This window comes from Lutra lutra, chromosome 13 (assembly GCF_902655055.1).
Source record: "Lutra lutra chromosome 13, mLutLut1.2, whole genome shotgun sequence".
In the NCBI taxonomy this organism is placed as follows: Eukaryota; Metazoa; Chordata; class Mammalia; order Carnivora; family Mustelidae; genus Lutra; species Lutra lutra.
The window spans coordinates 61844136-61870772 of NC_062290.1; the positions used below are offsets into that span (position 1 = coordinate 61844136).

The 26637-nt window shown below is 44.8% G+C and overlaps 1 protein-coding gene across 4 annotated transcripts in view; it reads left to right on the forward strand.

Moving 5' to 3' along the window:
• Positions 1-26637, forward strand: part of LOC125083866 (stimulated by retinoic acid gene 6 protein-like) — a 48633-nt gene that overhangs the window by 13512 nt on the left and 8484 nt on the right. For 2 of the 4 annotated variants that reach the window (XM_047700852.1, XM_047700850.1), the window contains exons 4-11: positions 2518-2648; positions 8308-8428; positions 9356-9401; positions 11880-12008; positions 13250-13320; positions 14702-14813; positions 20009-20162; positions 26279-26354. In XM_047700852.1, the coding sequence (XP_047556808.1) occupies positions 2594-2648; positions 8308-8428; positions 9356-9401; positions 11880-12008; positions 13250-13320; positions 14702-14813; positions 20009-20162; positions 26279-26354 (764 nt within the window). In that variant the 5' untranslated portion in view covers positions 2518-2593. Of the gene's footprint in view, positions 1-2517; positions 2649-8307; positions 8429-9355; positions 9402-11879; positions 12009-13249; positions 13321-14701; positions 14814-20008; positions 20163-26250; positions 26355-26637 lie in introns of all 4 variants that reach the window. The other 2 variants (XM_047700853.1, XM_047700851.1) reach the window with 2 other exon arrangements.

The following is a 26637-nucleotide window of genomic DNA, read 5'->3' on the forward strand; positions in this document are numbered from 1 at the left end:
TCCCTTCCCCATCCCTGCCCAGCTCTGGAAATTCAGAATTGGCCTCCAAGCCAGTGTGGCCTCAGCACCCAGGGCTGCCCAGATGTGATTACAACGTCTCAGGGAGGCTCCGCTCCCTGTGGGAACGGCCTTTGCACACCCAGCACTGTGGCGGCCTTGGGAAGCAGGAGGAAGCGAGCTCTGGGTTGGTCACCAGCAGCAGCAAACATTCGTGCTGGGATGGCACCATGGGTCACACACCAGGAGATCCCGCCCGGACGAGGCTGCTTTCAAGCCCTTGCTGGCTCTGCCATCCTGAGTCTCTGCACTCCTGATCACATTTATCTTTATGCTCTAATCGTTCATATCCCTGCCACATCATCCTTTAATAATTCATAATAATAATGATGATAAAGCAGATAACAGTTACTGCACAGTGACCGTGACCCAGGCACTGAACCTTTAGCTTTGCCTGTATTACTTGGACGAGCCTTCTTGCGGACCTAGCATACTGGAGGTTCTTATCCTCAGGTCATGGATGACAGCCCAAGTCCACACAGCTAACAAGTGACAAGAGATTTCACTGAGGTCTGCTTGATATTTGCTCTGATTCTCCCAGTGTTGGAGCCTAAGCAGGCTCGAGTGTACGAACACACTAAGGTCTCCACCTTGGGCTCTGGCGAAGGGAGAGGAAGCAGGGCATCGAGACCAAGGCTAGCAGTGACCTACGGGTTCAGGGTGACATAGGGAGGCCCTGTGCCAGCTCTGAGGAGCAGACTCATTCTGGAAAGCACCCACTGAAGGGGTCAGTTGCTCCCGAAAGGCCAAGCCTGAGCCCCACTGTTTGGGGTGCAGAGCCAGACTCGGCCCTGGGCGTCTGACAGGCGGGCTGGTGTGGGACTTTTTAGGAAGCAGGAGCTCCCTATGGGTCATGTTGAACTGCTTCGACTTCAGTTGGTAAGGGCACAGCCTGCTTGCTCCCTGGCCACTTTTCCATTAAAACCCCCGCTTTTCTGAGGAGTTCTGTCAGGCCCACCGTCTTCATGCTTCGGGAGCCCCTCGCTGGTGCGTGGCACACCAGTTTGCCAAGCAGTTCTTCATTTGCCACCCATGGTGTTGCCGCCATAAGCAGAGCGGGGGCTGCCATCTGTCTGAAGGATCTGGAAACAGTCTCACATATCTCTGAGGTACCACAGGTGGGACTGACTGAATTTGGTTCCCGTCCACAAAACGGGTGTTGGTGAATGTGCGCTGAGCACCCACTCTTTTCAAGAGCCTGTACTAGGTACCCACCCCTTAGAGCGTATAGTTTTCTAGACAAGCAGTAGTGTGTGAAACACGGACATGCCCTTAGGGCTGAGGGGACACAGGCAAGGCAGCACCTAGGTGGGCCTGCTGGGAGGGGTCTGGGTAATAATGGGGGGGCTTCCCAGAAGAGGTGCTCCTTGAGCTGGGCCTTGAAGGACAGGATGAGCAAGACTAAAGGGACAGGAGGTGAGATCCAGACCCTGGCCCCAGGTCCCTGCCTCCACGCCTTGCTCCCAGTGTTTTCATCAAAACTTGCTTCAGATGGTCCTTTGACGGGAAAGTCCTTTCTTTTTTCCAGATGTGGTTGCTGACTTTGATCTGGACAGAGCTATTTTGATTAGAAGAAACAGACATCCTATAAAGCTTGTTTTTGTAGAAGGGTAATAAAGGATTTTTATAAAGTTACAGAGATTTCACAGAATCTGGCAAGGCCAGCCTCATGGCCGCTGGTCTCCTGAGATGGTCATCTCTGGGAGACTAATTCTGTTCTTGCCTCCCTGCGTCACAAGAGCCCCTCAGCACCATTTTATTATTGTCCTCTCTGCTATCTGCTTTTATCATCTGATTTAGGATCCTTCCTTCCCTAAAACCTCCATTTGCCTCTAGCACCAACTCTGATCCCAATGTGGCATGACTTTCCAAAACAGAATTTTAACAGCTGACTGGCCCGTGTCCTCAGGGTCAGAAGCCCAAAATCCAAGACCAGGCGTCTGACTGGCCCATCCAGGGTCAGGTGGTCACCCCTGGTCCAGTCAGCTGTGGCCGGGAAGGTACGCTTGCGTGGAACCCCCATGGCCAATGCTACCCAGACCTCTCCAGGGATGTTGAGGCGCTCCTAGCAGCCGGGCACAGGGCAGGTTCCCCCAGGCCTGTTGAGCACATAGTCCTTGTTTCGGTCTCTTGAGTCACACTGCCTGTGTCTCTCATAGATGAAACTCATCCTATTTTGTTTGTCCTCATGGTTATTAGTGTCCTTGCTTGTGTCCCTTCCCTCATTCTCCTCCCCAGGACTTGGAGCTCCTCAAGGACAAAGATTTTGGTCTTCCTCACTTCGGTACCCTGAATCCACATTTACCCCCAGAATTGGCCCTGAGGGTCTCAGGAAAATGCCAGTTGAAATGAAAAATTCACGACCCAATACTCCCTCCTCAGGGTAGGATTGATAATTTGGAGGTGAACTGTTGGACGGAGCCACGGTCTGGCCTCACGAGCTGTTTCCCTCCTTCACAGACCTCTGGACTTCGTGGGCACCTTTAGTAACCGATGGTCCTATGGAATCGCCTTTGGGGCCACGGCCAATAAGGTCATGTTCTTGTTCTCAGAAGGCTACCAGCCCTTGCAGATCCCACAGTGGGCCCAAGGTAAGGGCTGCCGCATACCGGCCGGGATTTTTGCCGTGGCAAGTCTTGCTTTCAGAGAGCACATGCACGGGTTCCCAGGGATCGGGATAAACGTTATGAGCCATCAGTGTTCCTCCCTGCCTGTAACCTCCCCAAGGAAGATGCATCATCTGCCAGGTCTCAAAGCTTTTTTGTGCGGCTTTCTTCCAGGGAGAGTCAGAGTTCCTTCAGATAGAGAATAAAGGTTTAAAAAGTGGGTTCACCATCACCCACCCCTGAAATTTCAGTCCTGAGTCCTAGGCATGCTGCCTTCTTGATATCAACAAGCCCTGGCATTCCTCCTCACAGAACAATGCTTATTTCTTTGCCATTGGTCTGAGGCCCCTTCATTCCCCATGTCTCTTGTTCTCCCTGAAGGATCGACTCTAATTTACCGAATAGGCCATCCCAGTACAATGACTCCAAACCTCTCTGCCCAGCTGGGTTCTCTCTGAGGGCCTCCAGGCCTGTATGAGCAAATGCCTGTCAGCATCTCATTAGTCTTTAGGGAAATGCAAATAACACTGAAATGATATGCCACCAGACACCTCTTTGATGTGTACAATCTGATAAGTTCTGACAAATGTTGACATCTGTGAAATCTGGACCGCAATCAAGACAACGAACCCCATAAACTTCCTTGTCATCTTTTGTCATCTCTCCTTCCCACCCTATTCCATCACTGCCCTCATCACTGATCTTTTTCCAGAATTTTATATAAATGGAATTATACAGGATGTACTTTTTTATTTTGGTGTATCTTCTTTCACAGAACGTAGCTATTTTGAGATTCATATACCTTTAACCTGTGCCAGAAATTCATTCTTTCTTATTGCCAGATGGTGTTACACTATATTGAGAAAACAGACTTTGTGTGTGCCCATTCACCTTTTTTTTCCTTTTAACAAGATTTATTTATTCATGACAGAGAGAGAGAGAGCGCAAACGAGCGAGAGCTCCTGGGGTGGGGATGGGGAGGAGACGGGGAAGGAGATGGAGGGAAAGTCTTAAGCAGACTCCGTGCTAATTGAGTGGGGCTCAACTCCATGACCCTGGGACCTTGACCTGAACGGAAACCAAAAGTTGGAAACCTTGTAATTGGCCATCCCACCGGGGAGAAATCCCCTCTTGATGGACATTTGATTTATTTGCGTCTTTAGCTCTTGCAAATAAAGCCACTATGAACATTTGTGCACAAATCTTTGTGTACCTCTGCTTCCATTTTCCCTGGGTACGTACCTGTGAGTGGAATGGCTGGATCTTCATGTAGAAGATCACACTTTTTAAGGAAATCGTCAAACCGTTTTCCAAAGTGATTGTTCCATTTTCGATTACAACCATCAGCATGCAAGACTTCTACTTTCTCCGTATCCTTGGCAACACGTAGTCAGTCTTTCTATTTTTTATTTATATTGTTGTCAGTCTCTTTTTATTTTTTCCCCTTCTTTCTCAGCTTTTATTTTATTTATTTTTTTAAAGATTATTTATTTATTTGACAGACAGGGATCAAAAGTAGGCAGAAAGGCAGGGAGAGAGAGAGGAGGAAGCACACTCCCTGCTGAGCAGAGAGCCTGATTCAGGGCTCTATCCCAGGACCCTGGGATCATGACCTGAGCTGAAGGCAGAAGCTTTAACCCACTGAGCCACCCAGGTGCCCTTTATTTTATTTTTTTAATTTTTTATGTTCAGTTAGCCAACATCTAGTACATCAGTAGTGTTTGATGTAGTGTTCAGTGATTCATTAGTTGTATATAACACCCAGTGCTCATTACATCACGTGCCGTCCTTAATACCCATCACCCGGCTACCCCATCCCCCCACCTCCTGCCTTCTGAAACCCTCAGTTTGTTTTGAGGAGTCAGTCTCTTTTAAAAATAATCTTTGGGGGCGCCTGGGTGGCTCAGTGGGTTAAGCCGCTGCCTTCGGCTCAGGTCATGATCTCAGGGTCCTGGGATCGAGTCCCGCATCGGGCTCTCTGCTCAGCAGGGAGCCTGCTTCCCTCTCTCTCTCTCTCTGCCTGCCTCTCTGCCTACTTGTGATCTCTGTCTGTCAAATAAATAAATAAAATCTTAAAAAAAAAAAAGAAATGCAATACATTATTAAAAAAAATAATAATCATCATCTTTGGGGCCCTTAGGTGGTTCAGTCAGCTAAGCACGTGACTCTTGATTTTGACTGAGGTCTGATCTCAGGATTATGAAATCGAGCCCCATGTCCGGCTCCACACTGAGGGTAGAACCTGCTTAAGATTGTCTCTCTCCAGGGTTGCCTGGGTGGCACAGTCAGTTAAGTGTCTGCCTTTGGCTCAGATCATGATCCCAGTGTCCTGGGATTGAGTCTGGCTTTGGGCTCCTGGCTCAGGGGGAGCCTGCTTCTCCTTCTGCTGGCCACTCCCTGGGTTTATGCTCTCTCTCGCTATTTCTGTCTCTCTCTTTGACAAATATAAATAAATGAAGTCTTAAAAAAAAGATTCTCTCTACCCTTCCCTTTTCCCCACCACACTTTCAGATAATAAATAAATCTTTAAAAAAAAAAAAAGATTCTCTCTCTCCCTTCTCTACCCCTCTCTGCCACCCCCACTCATGCATGCACTGTCTCACTCAAAAAAAATTTTTTTTTAATTTAATTACATTAGTTTAAGGTGTCCAACATAGTGATTCAACATCTCGGTATGTTATGCTCTGCTTACCGCAAATGTAGCTCCCATCTGTCATTATGCAACGCTATTATAATGTTATTGACTATATGCCCCATGCTGTGCCTTTTATTCTTGTGGCCTTTTCATTCTATAACCGGCAATCTATGAGTCCCCTTCATCCATTTTGCACTCCCTCTGGCAACCATCATTTTGTTCTCTGTAAATATAGATCTGATTCTGCTTTTCGTTTGTTTGCTTATTAAGAAATAACAAGTGTTGGCGAGGATGTGGAGAAAAACGAAGCCTTCATGGACTGTTTGTGGGAATGTAAATTGGTACAGCCACTGTGGAAAATAGTTGGAGAGTCCTAAAATATTAAAAATAGCATTACTATACGATCCAGTAATTCCACTACTGCGCATTTTACCCAAAGAAAATGAAAAACATTAAGCTGAAAAGATAGAAGCACCCTGTGTTCATTGCAGCATTATTACAGTAGCCAAGATATAGAAGCAACCTAGGTGCCCATCGATAAATGGATAAAGAAGTTGTGGATACACACACACACACACACACACACACAGAGGAATATTACTCAGCCATAAAGGATGAAATCTCGCCATTTGCAACAACATAGATGGACCTAGAGGTACAGTGAAGTAAGTCAGACTGAGAAAGACAAATACTGTATGACTTTATTCATATGTAGAATCTATAAAACAAATGAATAAGCGAAGTCTTTTTAATTTTAGCCATTCCAAGAAGCATGTAGTGCTGTCTTATTGTGGTTTAATTTGCATTTTCATGATGACGGAGGAGGTTGCGCATATTTTCATGTGCTTATTTGCTGACCCTGTAGCTGCTTTGGTAAAGGGTCCTGGATCGCTTTCATTATTTACAAAAGTGAGGGGTTTTGTTTCCTTCCTATTGAGTTTTGATGGTTCTATATCTCGTTCTGTGTGGTAGTCTTTATCAAATGTCTGAATTGTATTTGCTCCCACCTGTGGCTTTTGTTTTCATTCTACCAACACTTTCTTTTGAAAAGCTGACTTAAAATTTTGATGAAACCTAACTTATTCATTTTCTTTTATGGATCATGCTGATGGTGTTCTAGAAGAAATCTTTGTCTAATCTAAGGTCATTTAGATTTTCTCCTGTGTTTTTCTGGAACCTTTATAATCATGATATTTGCACTTAAGTGTTTTGTGTATAGTATGAGGTAAGGATGAAGGGTTTGTTTTTGTTATTGTTTTTGGTTTTTTTTGCTTTTGGTTATCCATTTTTTTTTTCAATACCATGTATTTCAAAAACCTGTTCTTTGCCCACAAAATTGCCTTTGGACCTTTGTCAGCATCAATCGGCCACATACTCGTGGATCTGTGACCGGACTCTGCTCTCCTCCATGTATCTACAGCATGTGGGGGCTCCGATCTCTCTCCACACCCTCCCCAACGGTATTTTCTATTTTTAAAACAATGACAGCATCTCAGCATGGGTAAGGTAGTATCTAATTGCCATCTGGATTTGCAGGTTCCTAAAGACCAGTGCTGTAGAGCAGCTGGCAGGGTCAGAACATCATTTCCTGCTTCGTGGCTCGAGCTCCCTCTCTTTTGTTGTCACAAAGTGATCATAGAGCTGTATCCTCCTAATACCCTGAGCCTTCCCCAGTCAGCTTCTTCCCTCCGCTGGCGTCTGCACCCTTGGTTTCCCAGCTCCTAACGTTCCTCTCCCTCTCGCTTTAGAGTCGTATGGGTCTGCAGGCTGCCTCAATGGGGCTGTGTCGTGGGAGCGGCCTGAGATAGTCCTGCAGAGCGAGGTCAGGGCCAACAGGTTTTTCTCACCCGTGATTTGCAGCCTTTGTCACCTGGTCGCTTTCAGCTGGGATTTCAGCTTCGGTGTCTTGTGTCTGCGGGCAGATTGGGGGCTGTTCTGTTCTCGGGCCTTCAGACATCCCATTGCCTTCCTCTGTTTCCACGATTCAGATGTCGAGACCAAATGGCCTCGAGACCTAGATTTCTAGTAGATGTTTTCTCTGGGTTTGGTTTTGCCGTCTTAGTTGCCCTGTCTGCCTCTATGACAGGTAGATTGCAAAATAATGCTCTTGGGGCTTCTTTCCTCACAAAAATTCTTCCTCATATATGGTCCTGTCCTGCTGACCACCCACCCCTCACATGCACGTAAATACTGACCAGCCCCCAACCGGCCATCTCCTTCCCATTCTGGGATTGAGGATTCCCTTCCTTCCCTTCTCCTCTCCATCTTACAAACACTTGCTTTATTTCCTGGCCTTGCTAAATGTCACCACCTCCATGAAGCCTTCCCTGATCGGGACGCAGGTGAAGTCAGTGGCTTCCACTTCTTGTCCCACAGCAGATTGACTGTGCCTCTGTTAACACACCACTTACCTTCCTCCTGTCTTCTCTACTAGACAGCAAGCATCTCAAAGCAGAAGCTAGTTCATTCCTCCTGTAGTCTTAGTGCCTGGCTCTGGACCCGGCTTAATGCAGATACTTCGTAAAGGTCATCTTACATGATTAGATTTTCCTGGACCCTGTTAAACCCTCTAAGAGCTAGTCAGTGGCAGAATGAATATCATGATCGCCTCATCTAGGACAGGGTGGTTACACGAGGCTTTGTGCACACACATCACCTCGCTTTGTGTTGCCGTGGTCCACTCCCAGTGCTTTACTCTTGGTCGTTTCTGTTTGTCCCTTTACGTGGCCTGTCTGTACCTCACGCTGTGAGCTGGCCAAAGGCAGGGGCCAGGTCTTCTCCATCTCAATACGTAGCCAGTGCCTGGCATGGAAGAGGTCCCAGGAAGGGTCATTTGCCAGGGGGAAAGACATTCCTGCATTCCTCCTTGCGGAGCTGGGGCTTGTCATCTCATCTCCTTGGGTCCTGAGGCCTGCGACCCAAAGTCCCTGTAAAGCCCCATCGCTTCCATGGTACACGCTGAGCCCGTGAGAAGAGGACTCACGACATTTCTCACTCTGTCTCTCCCAGCCTTTGTGCTGCTGATCGGAGGCATGGAAGTCGGCCTGTCCCACTTCCCCTTCTTCGCCTGCCTCTCTTCGGAGTTCCAGCTGCTCAGCTCTGTCCTCGGCTTCAGCTACTCTCTGATCTGGTAAGACGGACGCCGCCTGCCTGCCTTCCTGTGACTGCTTCGGCCGTGGCTGACCACTGGACAAAGGGCTGGGGGTAACTTGGGAGCTCCCCATGGAGGGCTTCTTTGCCCAGACCTGAGGCTCAAGATGGGCGGGTGGGGTGACTGGTCGCAGTCCCACTGGGGCCTGTCTGTGGGACTGCACGTCAGGCTGCAGAAGGTCGGTCCACTGTGCTTTCTGCTTCATGAGCCGCTTGTGATCAGAATGTTCCCCAAAGTCAGCAATGGAGCAGACTTCATTTCTGTAAACTGCCCAGAGTCCTGGTGGGGGGCATGTAGGAGTCCCGTTTGGATGCTGCTTCTCTGTGCTGTCCTGTCCCCCTTGGGAGCCCAGCCAAAAGTCCGTGCACCTCAGCTTGACATTCAGGGCACTGCGGGCAGGCCTCCCCTGTCTCTCCATCCCCCACAGTCTCCAGCACACACCACTGCTCACGCCAGACTCCTGCATCCCTTCACCCACCCGCTTACTCCCTCGGCAAACACCCTATCATATCCCTGTTCGGAGCCCAGGAACACGCGGGAGAACAGGCCAGTCCCTGTGGATCATGTGTTCTGGCCTCTTGGTCTGTATCTTGCTGTTGCCCCTGTGGACTACCGTCCCTGACTCGATCCGGTGGGACATACAAGCCCATCCTTCATGGATTGTCAACCCCACAGATGCAGACCAGAATTGTGTCCTGTCCGAGCTCACGCGAGATGAATTTGGTGCCCGTACTTGAGCATAAGCAGGGTGGCTGATCTGGGAGGGAGGGACACAGAGGCCTGGGCACCAGCCCTCCCAAGGAGGAGGGGAAGGGGAGGGAGTTCCAGGCTGATGGAATCTGGGCTTCTTCCTGCAGGCTATGCAGGGGGCAGCCACAGTACCCCAAACCTGTTTGTGTCCTGCAGGTTTGCTGTCACCGTCCTTTACATCACAGAGTGTCCCCACGGACAGGTGAGTCCCTGCTGAGCTAAGTTTAGAGTATTCAGTCCTGTCCCCGTGACCAGTTTGCTGTGTGACATTGGACGAGCCCCTGCCACTCTCTGGGCTTCAGTTACCTCGTGTGAACGGAAGGAGAGTTGGAACCGTTCATGGTGCTTCCATTTGTACATCTTACACTATCAAGGCGCTCATTCACAGACAGAGTCCTCTCAGTTCATGTTCACAGCAGCCCCTTGAGGTGAGGAGCCTCTCAGCAGACCCGTTTCACAGGTGAGGAAACGGAGGCCAAGTGTATTAAGTAACTCTTCAGAAATAGCAGATTCGCGAGTTGAGACCAGGTCTGGCTGACTCCAAAGCTCATTTCTTTCAATACCTTCATGTAGCCTCACTTTCTCTGTCCGGAAAATGGGAAGTTGGACTGGATGAACCCTCCAGGTTGACCATGTCAGGTTGGAACTGGAGGGAACTGGTTCATCTGTTTGGCCTTGTATGTGAGGAAAAGGAACAAGATGAAAGACGGTGTCACGCTGCATCTAGAAGGGTGACTAGGCAGGTGGGGGGAGCACCAGTGGGCCACTGGGGTCTGGAGCTGATAGGAGCCTTGCCAAGGTCTATCCTGGGCTTCACTCACTGTGGGGGACTAGAGGGTGTGAAGAAGGGAGTCTGGGGGAGCTGGGCTAGAAAACGAGTTTGGGGCCGGGCTTTCCCTCTGCATCTCTGTGCTGGGATTAAGAACATTCTAGCACATCTCTGCCCAAAAAGATACCCTCCACTCTGCTCACAGTGCCGGAGATTCCAGATCCCCGGCATTTACTCTGGTATCTTGGAGAGCTTCCAGGCTTCCGAGGTTCTTCTGAAATTTGAAATATTCGTGGTTAATTAAGGGAGAGGGCAGGGTCTTACCTCTATGCTCAGAATCACTAATGTTAAGAACTGCTGTCTGCTAGGTGTTGTTCGAGGCTCAGCCCCCCAGATTAACGAGTGCTTCGAGGCCCTTTGAAGGCTGTCTGTGGGGGCCGTCCCCAGTTCACTGATGAGAAAATGAGGCTCAGGGGCTAATGGGACTTACGGGTTAAAAATCATGGGCCTGGAATCCAGACTAAGGTAATAATAAAGATTTCGTCTCATGTTCTGAAATGTATTCATGGAAACATTATATATAAAAATGAGACATTGGAAGAGTCTAAAAAGTCAAAAATTAGGAGAAACTTTAAAGTTGGTTCATGTAAATAAGGCACTGTTATGCAGCATTAGGAGTGATGTATGCAAATAATTTGTGAGCCTGTGGGCAGCTGATTATGATGTATACAGACCTATGTATTTGGTATAATTTCAGTTTATGATAGAGATATAAGGCTGGATACAGAGGGAAGAAACGGGAATATCGGCAGTGGTGATGTCTGATGTGTAAGCAGGGAACAGACATTAGAGAGGAGGATGAAGGGGAGACAAGAGCCCCCACATCTCAGCATGCTTCCGTCCACCTGAACAGCACGACATCAAAACCCAGCTCCCCGTGGGAGCAAGTGCTCTGGAAACACAGAAAACTGGGACGCCTGGGTGGCTCAGTCAGCTGAACTGCCAGCTCTTGATTTCAGCTTGGGTCGTGATCTTGGGGTCATGGGATGGAGCCCCGTGTCCAGCTCTGTACTGGGCAGGGAGTCTGGTTGGGATTCTCTCCTTCTCCCTCTCCCTCTGCCCCTCCCCCTGCTCAAGCACACACTCCCTTTGTGTCTGAAATAAATAGATAAATCATTTTTTAAAATTCCACAAAACCAAACTCTAGATTGTGAAAGATAAGTCACAATATTACTTGTCCTGAAACAGTGAAAAAAATTTACAGTGTGTGTGTGTGTGTGTGTGTGTCATTAAAATGAAACTAAAATCACAGATAAACTATGAGAACCATCTTGAGAGATCTGTACTTGGGAACCTGTGTTGCTGTCAACATGATAGCAGTTATGGGGCCTTCCTTCCTCCCTATCCTCCCTCCCACCTTCCTTCCTTCCTTCTTCCTTTGTGCCTTCCCCTCCTTCCCTCCCTTCCTTCCTTTCCTCCTCCCCTCCTTCCTCCTTTCATTCCTTCCTTTTCTTCCTTCTCTTTCCGTTCTTCCTTCTCTCTCTACTCTCTCCCTATTTTCTCCTCTTCTGTCCTCTCCTCCCTATTTCCCCTCTTCACCCTTCTTTCTCTCCCCCACTGTTGTATTTTCTGAAAGCAATATTTAATTCCTGAACAGAAGAAGCCATGAAAGCCCTTTGTATAAAATAAAATGGGGATATTAGGACTCACACCCAGTGCTGCTGGGCTGTAGGCCCTGGCAGGTGCCACAGTGGGGGGCTAGGGGAGCAGAGATGGACCCCTGGCTGCCCAGCTCTGAGAGAGTGGGCTTGCTGGGCGCGGGCAGGGGCAGGCAGATCCCTGGCCACAGCCTCACCGGTGGCCTGGCCCTGGCCCAGTGATAGCCCGCACCATGCTCTGTTTTGGTTGCAGTTTTTGGGGAGGTTCGAGACGGTCCTGTTCTACTGGCCCTCGCTGCTGTGCCTGGCCTTCCTGCTGGGCCGCTTCCTGCACATGTTTGTCAAATCTCTGAGGGTACACCTGGGCTGGGAGCTGCAGACGGTGAGTACCGAGTAGGAGCCCCGTGTGTGTCCCCATGGGTCTGGTCTGCACAACCACCCCAGGAGGGAGGCGCTATTCTTCTTCTTCTTCTTTTTTTTTAAATTAACATACAATGTATTATTTGCATCAGGGGTACAGGCCTGTGAATCGTCAGGCTTACACAACTCACAGCACTCACCATGGCACATACCCTCCCCAATGCCCCAATGTCCATCACCCAGCCACCCTATCCCTCCCCACCCAGCCCCCAGCAATCCTCAGTTTGTTTTGTGAGATTAAGAGCCTCTTGTCTCCCTCCCAATCCCATCTTGTTTCATTTTTCCCTCCCTTCCCTGCGTGACCCCCCACCCTGCCTCTGAAATTCCTCATATCAGGGAGATCATATGATAATTGTCTTTCTCTGACTGACTTATCTTGCTTAGCATAATACCCTCTAGCTCCATCCACCTCATTGCAAATGGCAAGATTTTGTTTCTTTTGATGGCTGCATAATATTCCATTGTGTATATATATATATATATATATATATACATATATATATACATATACTGTATATATATACTGTATATATATACTGTATATATATATAATATTCCATTGTATATATGTATATGTATGTATATATATATACACACATATATATATACATCTTCTTTATCCATTCATCTGTTGATGGACATCTAGGTTCTTTCCATAGTTTGGCTATTGTGGACATTGCGCTATAAACATTGGGGTGCACGTGCCCCTTCGGATCACTACATTTGTATCTTTGGGGTAAATACCCAGGAGGGGGCGCCTGAGTGGCTCAGTGGGTTAAGCCTCTGCCTTCCACTCAGGTCGTGATCTTAGGGCTCTGGGATCGAGCCCCGCATCAGACTCTCTGCTCAGAGGGGAGCCTGCTTCTCCCTCTCTCTCTACCTGCCTCTCTGCCTACTTGTGATCTCTGTCTGTCAAATAAATAAATAAAATCTTAAAAAAAATACCCAGGAGGCGCTATTCTTATTGCTCCAGTTCTGTGTGAGGAAACTCGGACCCGGGGAGGTGGGTTGCATTGCCCAGGGTCATATCGCTGGTCTGGAGCAGAGCGGGAACCACAGCCAGAGAGCTCGGTTGCTGAGGCTGTCTCTTAACCACTGTGCTCCATCCAGAAGAACAACTTGATCCAAATTCCTGGCCTCTGTGACAAGAGCCTGTCACAAGGATTTTTGAGCCCCATCATACATCTGTCTCCTTTCTCACAGGAAGAAAAGCCTTTCCTGGAAGTTCACCAGGCGGAACATGTCAAACGTCTCCTGAGGAAGCCCCCCCTGCAGTAAGCCACGGGGTACCCCCATTCACCCCTCCATGTTTGCACCGGTGTGGACGAGCCCTGAGGTGTGGCAGCCCCTGAGATGCCTGGAAGGGCACAGAGTAGTCAGGACTCTTGTCTGCTAATGGCAGAAACTCAACTCAAAGTAGATTTAAGAGAGGAAGGAAACGTATGGCTTCCCATAACTGAAAGTGTAGAGGCGGTGAGCGCAGATGGCCATTGACCCAGTGGCTTCATTGATAAAAGAATCAGGGCAAGTTCCCTCATTTTCTCTTAGCTCTGCTTTGATCTGTGTTAGCCTTGTAGTGAGGGGGGTTTCCTCCCCGTGGTGGCCCCCAGAATCTCTAAGCTTATACCCTCTTGGTTTAAGCTCATAGGAAAAAGACATTTTCCTTTCTAATAATTCAAACCAAAATCACATTGTGATTCGTTGGATCACATGGGGCTACACATCTTTCCGAAACCAATTCCTGTGGCTAGGCAATTAGAGTAAATGGATTGTTAAGCCTGTCACATATTCACCATTGAAACTAGGAAGTTGTTCAGGCTCACTTAACCACTAGGACTGATGGGAGGGAGCAGGTTCCCAGAGAAAGACTGCTGTGCTCCTACCAATACAAGAGGACATAGCTCATGGCCAAGCAAAAGCACCTGGTCTTCAGTGACCTATCCCTGCCACTGCCACCATATACAAGGGGATGTGCCCCGGAGAAGGGAAGTGGCTAGTCCAAGGTCATACAATGGCAAGGCTCATACTTTGGTTAGAACTACATTTGCTCACGTGTAGCAGAAAATGGAAAACAACAGTGGGACACATAAGAGGGAGATTTCTTTCTTCTTCATGTAAAAGAATTCTGCAGGCAGGCAGTTCATACTGACCCCACATTGCCCACCATGGAAGTTTGCTGATCACCTGTCTTTCGGCTGCCATTCTTAGTGATTGTCATCATGAAGACTGTCCATGTCCAAGGTAGATGCTGGTCAGCCTCCAGCTTGGACCAGCCATCATGTCTGCATTTCAGACGCCAGGTAGGAGAAAAGAAGGAAAGGCAGTGGGGTCCCTCCCAGCTGTGTCAATTCTACCTCAGCACCTTCACCAAAATGCCATGCCACACTGTGGTCACTTCTGATCAGCCCATGCTTGGTCTTCCAGTCTTAGTTGTAAGAGTCAGAAGCCATAGCCCTTTAGTCTGCTGAATCGCTGTATTGAGTAAAACAGTCTCTGTTCTTAAGAATGAGGGGAGAATGAAAACTGGGATATATCAGTGTTCTTTCTCTTCCCTGCATTCTAAGATGAAGCAGTGGCAATAAGTTTATTTTCAGAAGAATTAGGCATTTGCTATCAACTACAACCTCTCTTTTCTTGTTATTTATTCATTCACAGGGAGACTAAAAAATCCTGGTTCCAAACCAGAATCTATGAGTGGGATCCCTGCTTTCAGTTCCCAAGCAGAATGATTGGAACCACTGTGTTGGCTTTCATATGCCTGTACCTTGTAAGTAGATCTGAACAAATCCTTTTCTGTTTCATAAATGGGATGGGGTTAGGGCAGGGGATATTCTTTAAAAGCTAGGTCAAAACTAAATCTCTGTAAATCAAAGAAGAACAATATTTTGACCCCTACCATTTTTACTCCAAGGATACTTTCACCCACATGGCAAATATTACTAATAAATATAATTGAATAATTTATGGAGGCTTCTGGTTATCAATTCTATGTAAAGAGTCTGCAAGATGCCACTCGATCCTAACAACAAGTAAAAACCTGAACAAACTGAAAAATCCATAGTTCTTCTTAAATGCATAAAGAAAGAGAAGTCATGGTACAAACCATTGCCCCTAAAATTGGAGACAGACAGGTGGGTAGGAGAACCACAATGGAAGGGAGCAAATAAAATCTAGCAATTACTGAAAAGAATTATACACCACAACCAAGTGGGATTTATCTCAGATATACAAAGGTATAATATTAAAATTAACGTAATCAGTCATATCAGTAACTGAAAGAAGAAAAACCACATGATCATATCAATGGATGCAGAAAAAGCATTTAACAAAATTCAATACCAGTTCATGAGAAAATTTTTCAGCAACCTAGTCATAGAGGGGATCTTTTTCAATATGATAAAGAATATCAACAAAAAACCTACAGCTAACATCATACTTCATGGTAAGAAGTTAGAAGCTTTCTCACCAAGATCAGGAAGAAGGCAAGACTGTTCCCCCTCACCACTCAACATTTACTTAGGAAATCCTAGCTAAGTAATAAGACAAGAAAAGGAAATAAAAGCTATACTGATTGGGAAGGAAGAAGTTAAAATATCTTTGTTCACAGATGACAAGTTTGTGTATGTAGAAAATCTAAAAGAATCAACAAAAAAACTCCTGAAGGGGCACCTGCCCGGCTCAGTCAGTAGAGCAGGTGACATTTGATCTCGGAGTTTTAAGTTTGAGCCCCACACTGGGTGCAGAGATTACTTAAAGTCTTAAAAAAAAAAAAAAAAAACCACCTCAATTCTGGAACTAATAAGTAGTTATAGCAAGGTTGCAGGGTACAAGGTTAACATACAAAAGTCATTTGCTCTTTTATATATCAGCATTGGACAAGGGGAATTTGAAATTAAAAATACAGTATCGGGGCCTCTGGGTGGCTCAGTGGGTTAAGCCTCTGCCTTCGGCTCAGGTCGTGATCTCAGGGTCCTGCGATCGAGCCCCATATCAGGCTCTCTGCTCAGCAGGGAGCCTGCCCCTCCTACCCCCCACCTGCCTCTCTGCCCACTTGTGATCTCTGTCTGTCAAATAAATAAATAAAATCTTTTAAAAAATACAATATCATTTACATTAGCATTCCCCTAAGAGAAATACTTACATGTAAATCTAATAAAAATATGTACAAGATCTATATGAGGAAAACTACAAACCTATGTTGAAAGGAATCAAATAAATACATGGAGATATATTCTATATTCATGCTTGGAAAGACTTAATATTGTCAAGGTATCAGTACTTCTCAAATTGGTCTACATATATCGGGATTGATCTATATTGGAATTCAGTTGCAATCTCAATCAGAATCCCAGGGAGTTAGGTTGTGGACATTGACAAAGTGGTTCTGAGGTTTTCAGGGAGAGGCAAAAGACTCATAATAGCCAACACAATTTTAAAGGAGAAGAAGAAAGTTGAAGGACTGACACCATTCAATTTCAAGACTTACTGCAAAAGCTGCGCTAATCATGACACTGCGGTGTTGGCAAAGAATAGACAAATGATTCAGTGGACAGAATAGAGAGCTAAGAAATAGACCAACATAAATACAGTCACTTATCTTGGACAAAAGGGCGAAGGCAATACAATGGGGCAAAGGTTTTCTTTCTTTTTTTTTATTAAAGATTTTTATTTATTTATTTGACAGACAGAGATCACAAGTAGGCAGAGAGGCAGGCAGAGAGAGGAAGGAAAGCAGGCTCCCCGCTGAGCAGAGAGCCTGATGTGAAGCTTGATCCCAGGACCCTGGGATCATGACCTGAGCTGAAGGCAGAGGCTTTAACCCACTGAGCCACCCAGGTGCCCCCAAAGATTTTCTTTTTAATAAATGATGCTGGAACAACTGGACATCTGCATGCAAAAAAAAAAAAAAATCTAGACACAGACCTTCATAAATATTAACTTAAAATAGATCACAGACCTAACCATCAAATGCAAAACTATAAAACTCCTAGAAGGTAAAATAGGAGAAAATCTAGTTGACCTTGGGTTTGATGATGACTTTTAATTTTTTTTAAATGAAGTGAAATTTATTATTGTTACTATTTTTGGCGTTACCAAGCATTTATTTGAGGGACTGATAAGTGTGAATTTATGTATTTATGTATGTATGTATTTTTATTTTAATTCCAGTATAGTTAACATATTATTTCAGATATACTGTATAGTGATTCAACTATTCTATATATCACCCAGTGCTCATCACAACAAGTGCACTCCTTATTCCCCTTCACTATTTCACCCATCCCTCCACCCACCGCCCCTCTGGTAACCATCAGTTTGTTCTCTACATTGAAGTGGTGATGATTTTTTAGATATGACACCAAAGACACAGTCCATGAAAGGTTGATAAGGTGGGCTTCACTAAAATAAAAACATTTTTACTCTGCAAAAGACCTTGTCAAGAGAGCAAAAAGACAAGCCCCATTGGGAGAAAATATTTGCAAAAGACACATCTGAGAAAGTCTTATTCAAAATATATAAAGAGACTTAAAATTCAATAAGAAGAAAATAAATAACCATGTTGGAAAATGGACCAAAACCTTAATAGTCACCTCCCAGAGAAGATAGACAGATGGCAAATAAGTTTTTGAAAACATGCTCTACAGGATATGTCCTCAGGAAAATGCACATTAAAACAACAATGAGATACCACTACACACCTATTAGAATGGCGAAAATTCAAGACACTGACAACATCAAATACAGATAAGAGTGTGGAGCAACAGGAATCTCATTCATTGCTGGTGGAAATAAAAATGGTATGGCCACTTTGCAAGATACTTTGGTAAGTTCTGATAAACTACACATACTCTTACCATGTGATCCAGCAATCACCTTCCTTGGTATTTACCCACATGCACTAAAAACTTAATGTCCACACAAAAACCTACACATGGGTGTTTATAGCAGCTTTATACATGATTGCTAAAATATGAAAGTGACCAAGAACCCTTCAGTAGGTGAATAGATGAATAGTTTTTGGTATATCCAGACAATGGGATCCAACTCAGCACTAAAGTGAAATGACTTATCAAGTCATGAAAAGACATGGAAGAAACTTAGATGCTTATTAGTAAGTAAAAGATGCCAATTTGAAAAGGTCACACAATGTATGATTCCAACTGCATGAATTTTGGAAGGCAAAATTATGGAGACAGTAAAAGACCAGTGGGTTCCACGTGTTGGGAAGAGGGAGGGATGAATAGGCAGAACACAAAAGATTTTTGAGGCAGTGGAAATACTTTATATGATACTATTATGGTAGATACATGTCATCAAAGGTTTGTTGAAATCCATAGAATCCAGGAGTGAACCCTCGTGTGAACTATGGGGTATGGGTGATAATCATGTTTCAGCTTAGGTGTATTATTTAAGTTTGCTTTCTCAACAACCAAAAAATGTAAATGTTGGCATAATTTTGATTTTAATATTTTATTAAGCATGGGATCAAAACATTTCATGTGGTCAAAGTTACCTGAGGTAAAATGTCTGAGTCAAAAGTGGGATCAACCTGGAGAGATAGAAATAGCAAGACCAAATTGTCTTCTGGATGCTACCTATATATAAATTAATCCTGTGATTGAGTTTTAAATGAATGTGTTAGGTAATGCTGAAGTACCACATAAACCCCTGAATTTCAGTGACTTGACACTATTTATATTTTTGCCCATGTAACAATGCTGAGTGGGTGGGGTTCAGTTCTGGAGGGCAGCGGACCTCTGCATGTTACTCCATAACCCAGATTGTTCTGTCATGTTCCTCATTATCTCCAAGAACCCTCACCATCTGCATCCAGTCAGCAGAAGGGGGAGGTGCATGGAGAAATGCATATGGAAGGTTTTCAAAGACCTGTGTGGACTGGCACACATTCCTTCCATTCCTCTTCTGGGGCAAGAACCATGTCATGTGGCCACATCTAACTCAAGGGAGGCTGGGAAAGGTAGTCCAGCTTTGTGCCCAAAGGGGAGAATGGATTTTAATGGACAACTGGAGTTCTCCACAATGTGAATAACCAACCTGAAGTTACTGTGTTCCTTAAGTCTTTGGTGGCTCTCTACTGAATGCCAAGCACCATGCTAAGATGGAAGGCTATTTAAAACGAGAAAACTCTATGGGGCACCTGGGTGGCTCAGTGGATTAAAGCCTCTGCCTTCGGCTCAGGTCATGATCTCAGGGTCCTGGGATCAAGCCCCGGGATCATGGAAGAGAGAAGACAGTGGATTCATCAGTCTTGGCCTAGGAGAGGCCCATGGTGTAAGAGAAGGGGATACGATGTGGTATGAAGTACTCGCCATGTAAAGAGAGAAAAAAGGTGAAAGTGCTCTGAAAGTTGAGTGAATTATCTTAGATTGAGACACTGCCTGAAGATGGTAACATTTGGAGCTGCACATTCAAAGACAGACAAAATCTGGTTGATGAAGTAAAATGGTAGTAGGAACTCTAGAAGCTTCGGTATGATGGTAGGCATAGAGCCACGGAACCATGATGACAAGATGACGGGAGTGAGCACGTGTGACCTGCATACAGGAACCAGCACCTTCTCTAACATGGCTACCACCAGGACACCAGAAAGACAGTGAGTGGTGAGAGATACAGCTGGGATTGTCCCCAAGGTCACTCCTTAGTCACAGTTAGGCATTCATTTCACTTGGATGTAATTAATGTTTGAAGAGTTCCTTGAGCCCTTGTAGGACCTAGTCTTGTGTGCTATTGGGTGAAGAAAAGAGTTTGGGCTGACTCCAAAGAAGTCCTCAAAGAAGTCACAGTCCCGCTCATGTTGGGATAGCCACTGTCCAGAGTCTATTTCAGATGAGTTTTGAGCTTTAAAGAGTTTTGACCTCAAAACCAAAGAGAGGGCCATATGTTATTCACTTACTAGGCTGGACTCGGGTGTGACATTGAAATGTTTGCTGTTTGTACCAGTTCATTGTCATTGAATTCTGCATGTTCGTGTATGTGAGAGACGAGCTGGATGTGTTTGAGGGGGAGCTGGAGAGCTACATCGCCTCCGTGAACCAGACGGGGACACTGACCCCAGTCAGTCTGCAAGTGAAAGAGCTGATGAGCGTCACCAAAGGTAAAACCACCACACCTCCTTTGTTGGGAAAGAGTGGGAAACTGGGAGAAGGACTTGGAACTCGAGGCAGGTGCACCCTTGGGATAATTATTTCTGTAGCATTGCTATTATCTGCATGAGGTGCCTGGTTTGGGAGACAAGTGGGTTACAACTGGTCTATGCCTCCCTGGGTGACTGGAAGGCCAGTGAGGTTGGGATCCGGGCCATTCTGTTAAAATCTGTTTGGGGCTAAATTAAACATGCCCTGAGAATTTTCTCATTTTAAAGATTTTATTTATTTATTTGGCGGACAGAGATCACAAGTAGGCAGAGAGCCAGGTAGCGGGGGGAGGGAAGCAGGCTCCCTGCTGAGCAGAGAGCTGGATGTGGGGCTCGATCCCAGGACCCTGAGATCATGACCTGAGCCAAAGGCAGAGGCTTAACCCACTGAGCCACCCAGGTGCCCCATAGAGTTTTCTCATTTTAAATAGCCCATTTTGTTTTGATGCCAGTGGGAACAATTAAATCATCATCTCTTTTTCACTTTGGAAAAAATAAAACAGCAAGTCATGGCTTTTCGTTAGGGTTATATGGAAATTTTATTTCTGCTGTTCATATGTAGTTTCTGGTTTGTGCGGACTGCTGTGACAAATTGCTGTAGACTGGGTAGTAGAAACAACAAGCACTTACTCATTCCCCAGTTCTGGAGCCTGAGGAGTTCAAGGTGCCAGCAGGTCTGGTGTCTGGTGAGAGCCTGCTTCCTGATTTTGTATCCTCAGTGCTGGAGAGTAGGGAGAGGAAGCCAGCTGTCTCCTTTCTCTTCTTATAATGACACTAAACCCCAAAGCCACAACTCGACCTACCATCATGCTGGGGTTAGGGTCTTGATATAGGAGTCTGTCCATAGCAGTCACTTCACCTTAAGATACCAGCTGTCTTTGAAAACGACATTCTAATTCTTTGTCTGTTGCCTAGGGAGGGAGGCGAGTTCTTCCCTCTTTCCTGCTAAGAAAGGCCCTAGACTAGATGTTAGGTAAACTCCCTGCCATCAGATAGGTCAGGTCCTCTCTCTTGTCCTCAGCTTCCTCATCTTTAAAGATTTTATTTATTTATTTGACAGACAGAGATCACAAGTAGGCAAAGAGTCAGACAGAGAGAGAAAGGAGGAATAGGCTCCCTGCTAAGCAGAGAGCCTGATGCGGGACTCGATCCCAGGATCCTGGGATCATGAACTGAGCCGAAGGCAGAGGCTTAACCCACTGAGCCACCCAGGTGCCCCAGCTTCCTCATCTTTAAATGGGGTCTTGGAACGGGGTGGGAAGTGGTTTCCAAAAACCTCAGTAGCATCGACATTTAATGGCCATAAATTACCAAATGTTCTTTAAGTTGTGAAACAGGTGTTGCAAATGATATTTTTACTTAAGACACATAATCTGGTAGAGTACGGCAACCAGAAGGAAACAGATCTCCTGTGAATTATTTGAGGGAAATTCTCTTTCATACACGTGGCGTGGAAAGTTACTTTGATGGGAGCACTGGGGTACCACCCCTTCCATACCAACATACTTCACTGTTGCCCTTGAACATTCCCATTCATTTTTAATGTAGGTTCATGCTCAGGCTGAGGAGTCCCTGAGTACCGAGCTCAGCAAGCCTAGTCTAATCTTCAAGTTCAGTCATACTGATTTTAAGTCATAGTTTTGAAAGTTTACATTTTCCCCCTCCTCTGGGCAAGTTTGTAATGCCAACCTCGGTTACTCACTCTGGGTGAACCCGGAGTAAATATATCACCATATTCACTCATGTTGTACCCCCTCTTCTGTGTATTTCTCTCATGTTTAGATACTTTGAGAGTCAAAACATAAAATTTTCGCTCCATCTTGATCTTTTTCGGCTTTAATACCGCTGTCCCCTGGCTGAGAGAGACTTTTAGGCTTCATCTTTGAAGATAAACATTCATCTTTGGGACAATAAACCTTAAATGAAAACTGTGCTATCAGCCATGCTCTCGCTGCTGGCTGGAGTAAGTCTGCACTCGCTCTGCTCATGGCCAGACACCTCCCATCCTTTCCTTCGAGGCTCCCTGTGCCCCTGGGGGTGAGATTTATGGGGGTTTACCCGCATCCTTTGTGATGCTTGAAGTTTGGGATATAGCCCTTGCCTAATCCTGGTGATGCTGGGACAGAAACACATTTAAAACTTGGAAGGAATGGAAATCAGCTTTCTTTTTCCTTCTTTTTTTTCATTTTATTTTATTTTATTTCTTTTCAGTGTTCCAAAATTCATTGTTTATGCACCACACCCAGTGCTCCATGCAATACATGCCCTCCATAATACCTACCACCAGGCTCACCCAACCTCCCAACCCCCTCCGCTCCAAAACCTTCAGTTTGTTTCTCAGAGTCCACAGTCTCTCATGGTTTGTCTCCCTCCGATTTCCCCCAACTCACTTCTCCTCTCCATTTCCCCATGTCCTCCGTGATATTCCTTCTGCTCCACAAGTAAGTGAAACCATATGATAGTTGGCTCTCTCTGCTTGACTTATTTCACTCAGCATAATCTCTTCCAGTCCCGTCCATGTTGATAAAGAAGTTGGGTATTCATCCTTTCTGATGGAGGCATAATACTCCACTGTATATATGGACCACATCTTCTTTATCCATTTGTCTGTTGAAGGGCATCTTGGTTCTTTCCACAGTTTGGCAACTGTGGCCATTGCTGCTATGAACATTGGGGTACAGATGGCCCTTCTTTTCACTACATTTGTATCTTTGGGGTAAATACCCAGTAGTGCAATTGTAGGGTCATAGGGAAGCTCTATTTTTAATTTCTTAAGGAATCTCCACACTGTTTTCCAAAGTGGCTGCACCAACTTGCATTCCCACCAACCAGTGTAAGAGGGTTCCCCTTTCTCCACATCCTCTCCAACACTTACTGTTTACTGTTTAGTTAATTTTGGCCATTCTAACTGGTGTAAGGTGGTATCTCAATGTGGTTTTGATTTGAATCTCCCTGATGGCTAATGATGATGAACATTTTTTTTATGTGTCTGTTAGCCATTTGTATGTCTTCTTTGGACAAGGGTCTTTTCATGTCTTCTTTTTTGACGTGATTATCTGTTTTGTGTGTGTTGAGTTTGAGGAGTTCTTTATAGATCTTTCCAAAGATATAACTCACACACCTCACAATCCATCCACTTAAAGTACAGTTTAGTGGTTTTAGTATATTCTCAGCCATCACTGTTGTGCGACCAATCACCACAATCAAATGTGGAACGTTTTCATCACCTTAAAAAGAAATCATAATCATTTACAATCTCTCCTCATTTCCCCTCAACATTCCCAGCCCTAGGTTACCACTGTTTTCTGGCTCTGTGGATTTGGCTCTTCTGGACTTCTTATATATATGGAATCCCACAATACATGGTCTTTTTTGACCGTTTTCTCTCACGTAGCAAATGTTTACAAAGTTCATCTATGTCATGGCATGCGACCAAACTTCATTATTTTTTATTGCTGGAGTTTATTCTGTTGTATGAATATGCCACATTGTGTTGATCCAGTCATCGGTTGATGGAAATCTGGGTTGTTTCAACGTTTTTGCTATTATGAGTAATATTTCTGTGAACATTCATCTCCAAGGTTTTCATATATTTTCGTATGTCTTGGATATATACCTAGGAGTGGAATTCTGGATTGTAAGGTAACTATGTTTAACCTTTCAAGGAATTGCCAGACTATTTTCAGAAGCACCTGCCTCACTGTGTATTACCACCAGTGATGTATCAGGGATCCAGTTTCTCCGTATCTTCACCAACACATGTTGATTTTTTTTTTTAAAGATTTTATTTATTTATTTGACAGAGAGAAATCACAAGCAGGCAGAGAGGCAGGCAGAGAGACAGGAGGAAGCAGGCTCCCCGCTGAGCAGAGAGCCCGATGCGGGACTCGATCCCAGGACTCCGAGATCATGACCTGAGCCGAAGGCAGCGGCTTAACCCACTGAGCCACCCAGGCGCCCTGTTTTTTGTTTTTTAATAGCGATCTAGGAAGTGTGAAATGTCATCTTATTGTGGTTTTGGTTTTCATTTCCCTGATGTCTAAGGATGTTGACTGCGATGGGACTGGAGGAGATTGGCCATTTGTACATCTTCTGTTTATCTCCATGGAGATTCTTTGCCTGTTTCTAAATTATTACTGAGCTGTAAGAATTCTTTATATTACACATAAATCCCTTAAAAGAGATACAATTTGCAAGAATTTTTCTCTCAGTCTGTGGGTTGCTTTTCCTCTTTTTTGACAGTGTCCTTTGAAACACAGATGGTTTTAATTTTGATGGAGTTCAGCATAGTCATTTTTCTTTCATTACATGTGTGCATCTAAGAAAACGTTGCCTAACTTGAGGTCACAAAGATTTATTCTATTTCCTTTAAAGACTTCTACAATTTTAGCTTTTACATTTAAACCTATCATCCCCCTTTGAGTTAATTTTTGTATATGCTGTGAGGTAAGGTTCTCACTTCACTGGTTTCCATGTGAATATCCGTTACCCCGGTGCCATTTGTGGAAAAGCATATTCTTTCCCCATTGAATTGTCTTTTTCATCTTTGTTGAAAGTACGCTGATGGTGAGTACGCTGATTACTTCTGGATTCTCAGGTTATCACACTGATCTGTTTATCCTTATGGCAGTACCACATTGTCCTCATTACTGTAGCTTTGTAGTAAGTTTAAAATCAAGAAATGTGAGTCCTGAAATTTTCTTCTTCCTTTTCAAGATTATATTGCCTATTCTAGGTCTCTTCATTTTCATATGAATTTTAAGATTAGCTTGTTGATTTGTGCAAAATTGGCATTGGAATTTTGAGAAGGATTAGATTGAAACTTTAGATTGGTTCAGGGAGTGTTACCATGTTAGCAGAGACCCTCCTGTACAGGAATACAGCATGTCTTTCCATGGATCAAAATTTTCTTTAATTTCTTTCAACAGTCTTTTGTAGTTTCCAGGGTACAGGTTGCACACTTCTTCTGTTTATTCTTAAGTATTTTATTCTTTTTGATGCTAATGCAAGCATATTTTCATTTTGTTCATTGCCAGTGCCTAGAAATATAGTTGATTTTTATATATTTGTCTTGTATCCTGCAAGCTTGCTGAACTTGTTTATTAATGAGTTTTAATCTTTTTTGTTTGTTCATTCCATAGAATTTTTAAAATATAAGAACATGTCACGGGTGAACAGAGGTAGTTTTATTTTTCCCTTTGCAGACTGGCTGCATTTTTTTGCCCAATTTCCCTGGCTAGGCCCTCCAGTACGATGTTGGGTAGAACTGGCAAGAGTGGACATTGATTTTCTTATACCTGAACTTAGGGGGGAAACCAATCAGTCTTTTGCTGTTAAGCGTGGTGTTAGCTGTGGGTTTTTTGTGTTTTGGTTTTGGTTTTTGGTTGGTTTTTTTTTTTTTTTTTTTTTTTTTTTTTTTTTTTTTGCAAATGCTCTGTATCAGGTTGAGGAAGTTCTCTTCTATTTCTACTCTATGGAGTGTTTTTCATTATGAAGAGGTATTGGTTGTTTTTAAAATGGTTTTTGGCCCAACTGATAAACAGCTTGTCTGGAAGCTTCTCTATATACGCATCATTCCCCTTCCCTGTTTCTTCACCCCCAACTTGCTCCCAAGCACACAGGATCACGTGAAAGCAGATTAGATACAACATATTAAAAACTTGCCAAAAGAGTGATGAAAGACGTCAGTCAAGACCTCTTGGCTCCAATTACCCTTGCGCAGGGTTGCTTTTTACCGGGGGTGGCAAAGAGAAGTCAACTATGAGTCATTCTACAAGGGTGGGAGGTGACTGGGAGGTGTACACTCCTTCATTTTCTCTTCCCATTACTTACTGTAGATGGAAAATCTTAATATCAAAGGAGAGGCTTGTGCAAGAAGCAAAGCATAGCAAGGGCGTGTGTGTGTCTGAAATGAGACAGAAATAGAAGAAATAGAAGCAAAACTTTATGTATACAAGAAATGTGTTAAAGGAAGTAAAATGAATCACCCGGCTCTTTCTGATGTGAACAGCTGTATTTTGAAAATAATGTTTCTGGCTCATCTTCTCAGGCCTCTGCCGTGACTTCTTCTTTTTCAGGAGTCTGGCTGGTGACCATCTTGCCCGCCTCCCTCACATGCGTGAGCTATCTGTTCCACATATTGGCCTGTTACCGGTAAGAGGGCTCTGGGAGTCACTGGTGTGTCTTCAGCTAGAATTTTCTAGAAATTCCTGAGTAGTGACAGCAGTGCCCGAATTGAAACCAGGAATGTGTATGCCATCCAGGAGTAGCCACATTTATTGGTTGTAAAACAGAAAGTCCCAAACCAAAAAATCTATTGATCTGAGCTTCTGCTATAAGCTTGACATTGTGCTTAGAATATTTTGATTTTCAGGGGCACCTGGGTGGCTCAGTTGATCAAGCAGCCATCTCTTGGTTTCAGCCCAGGTCATGATCT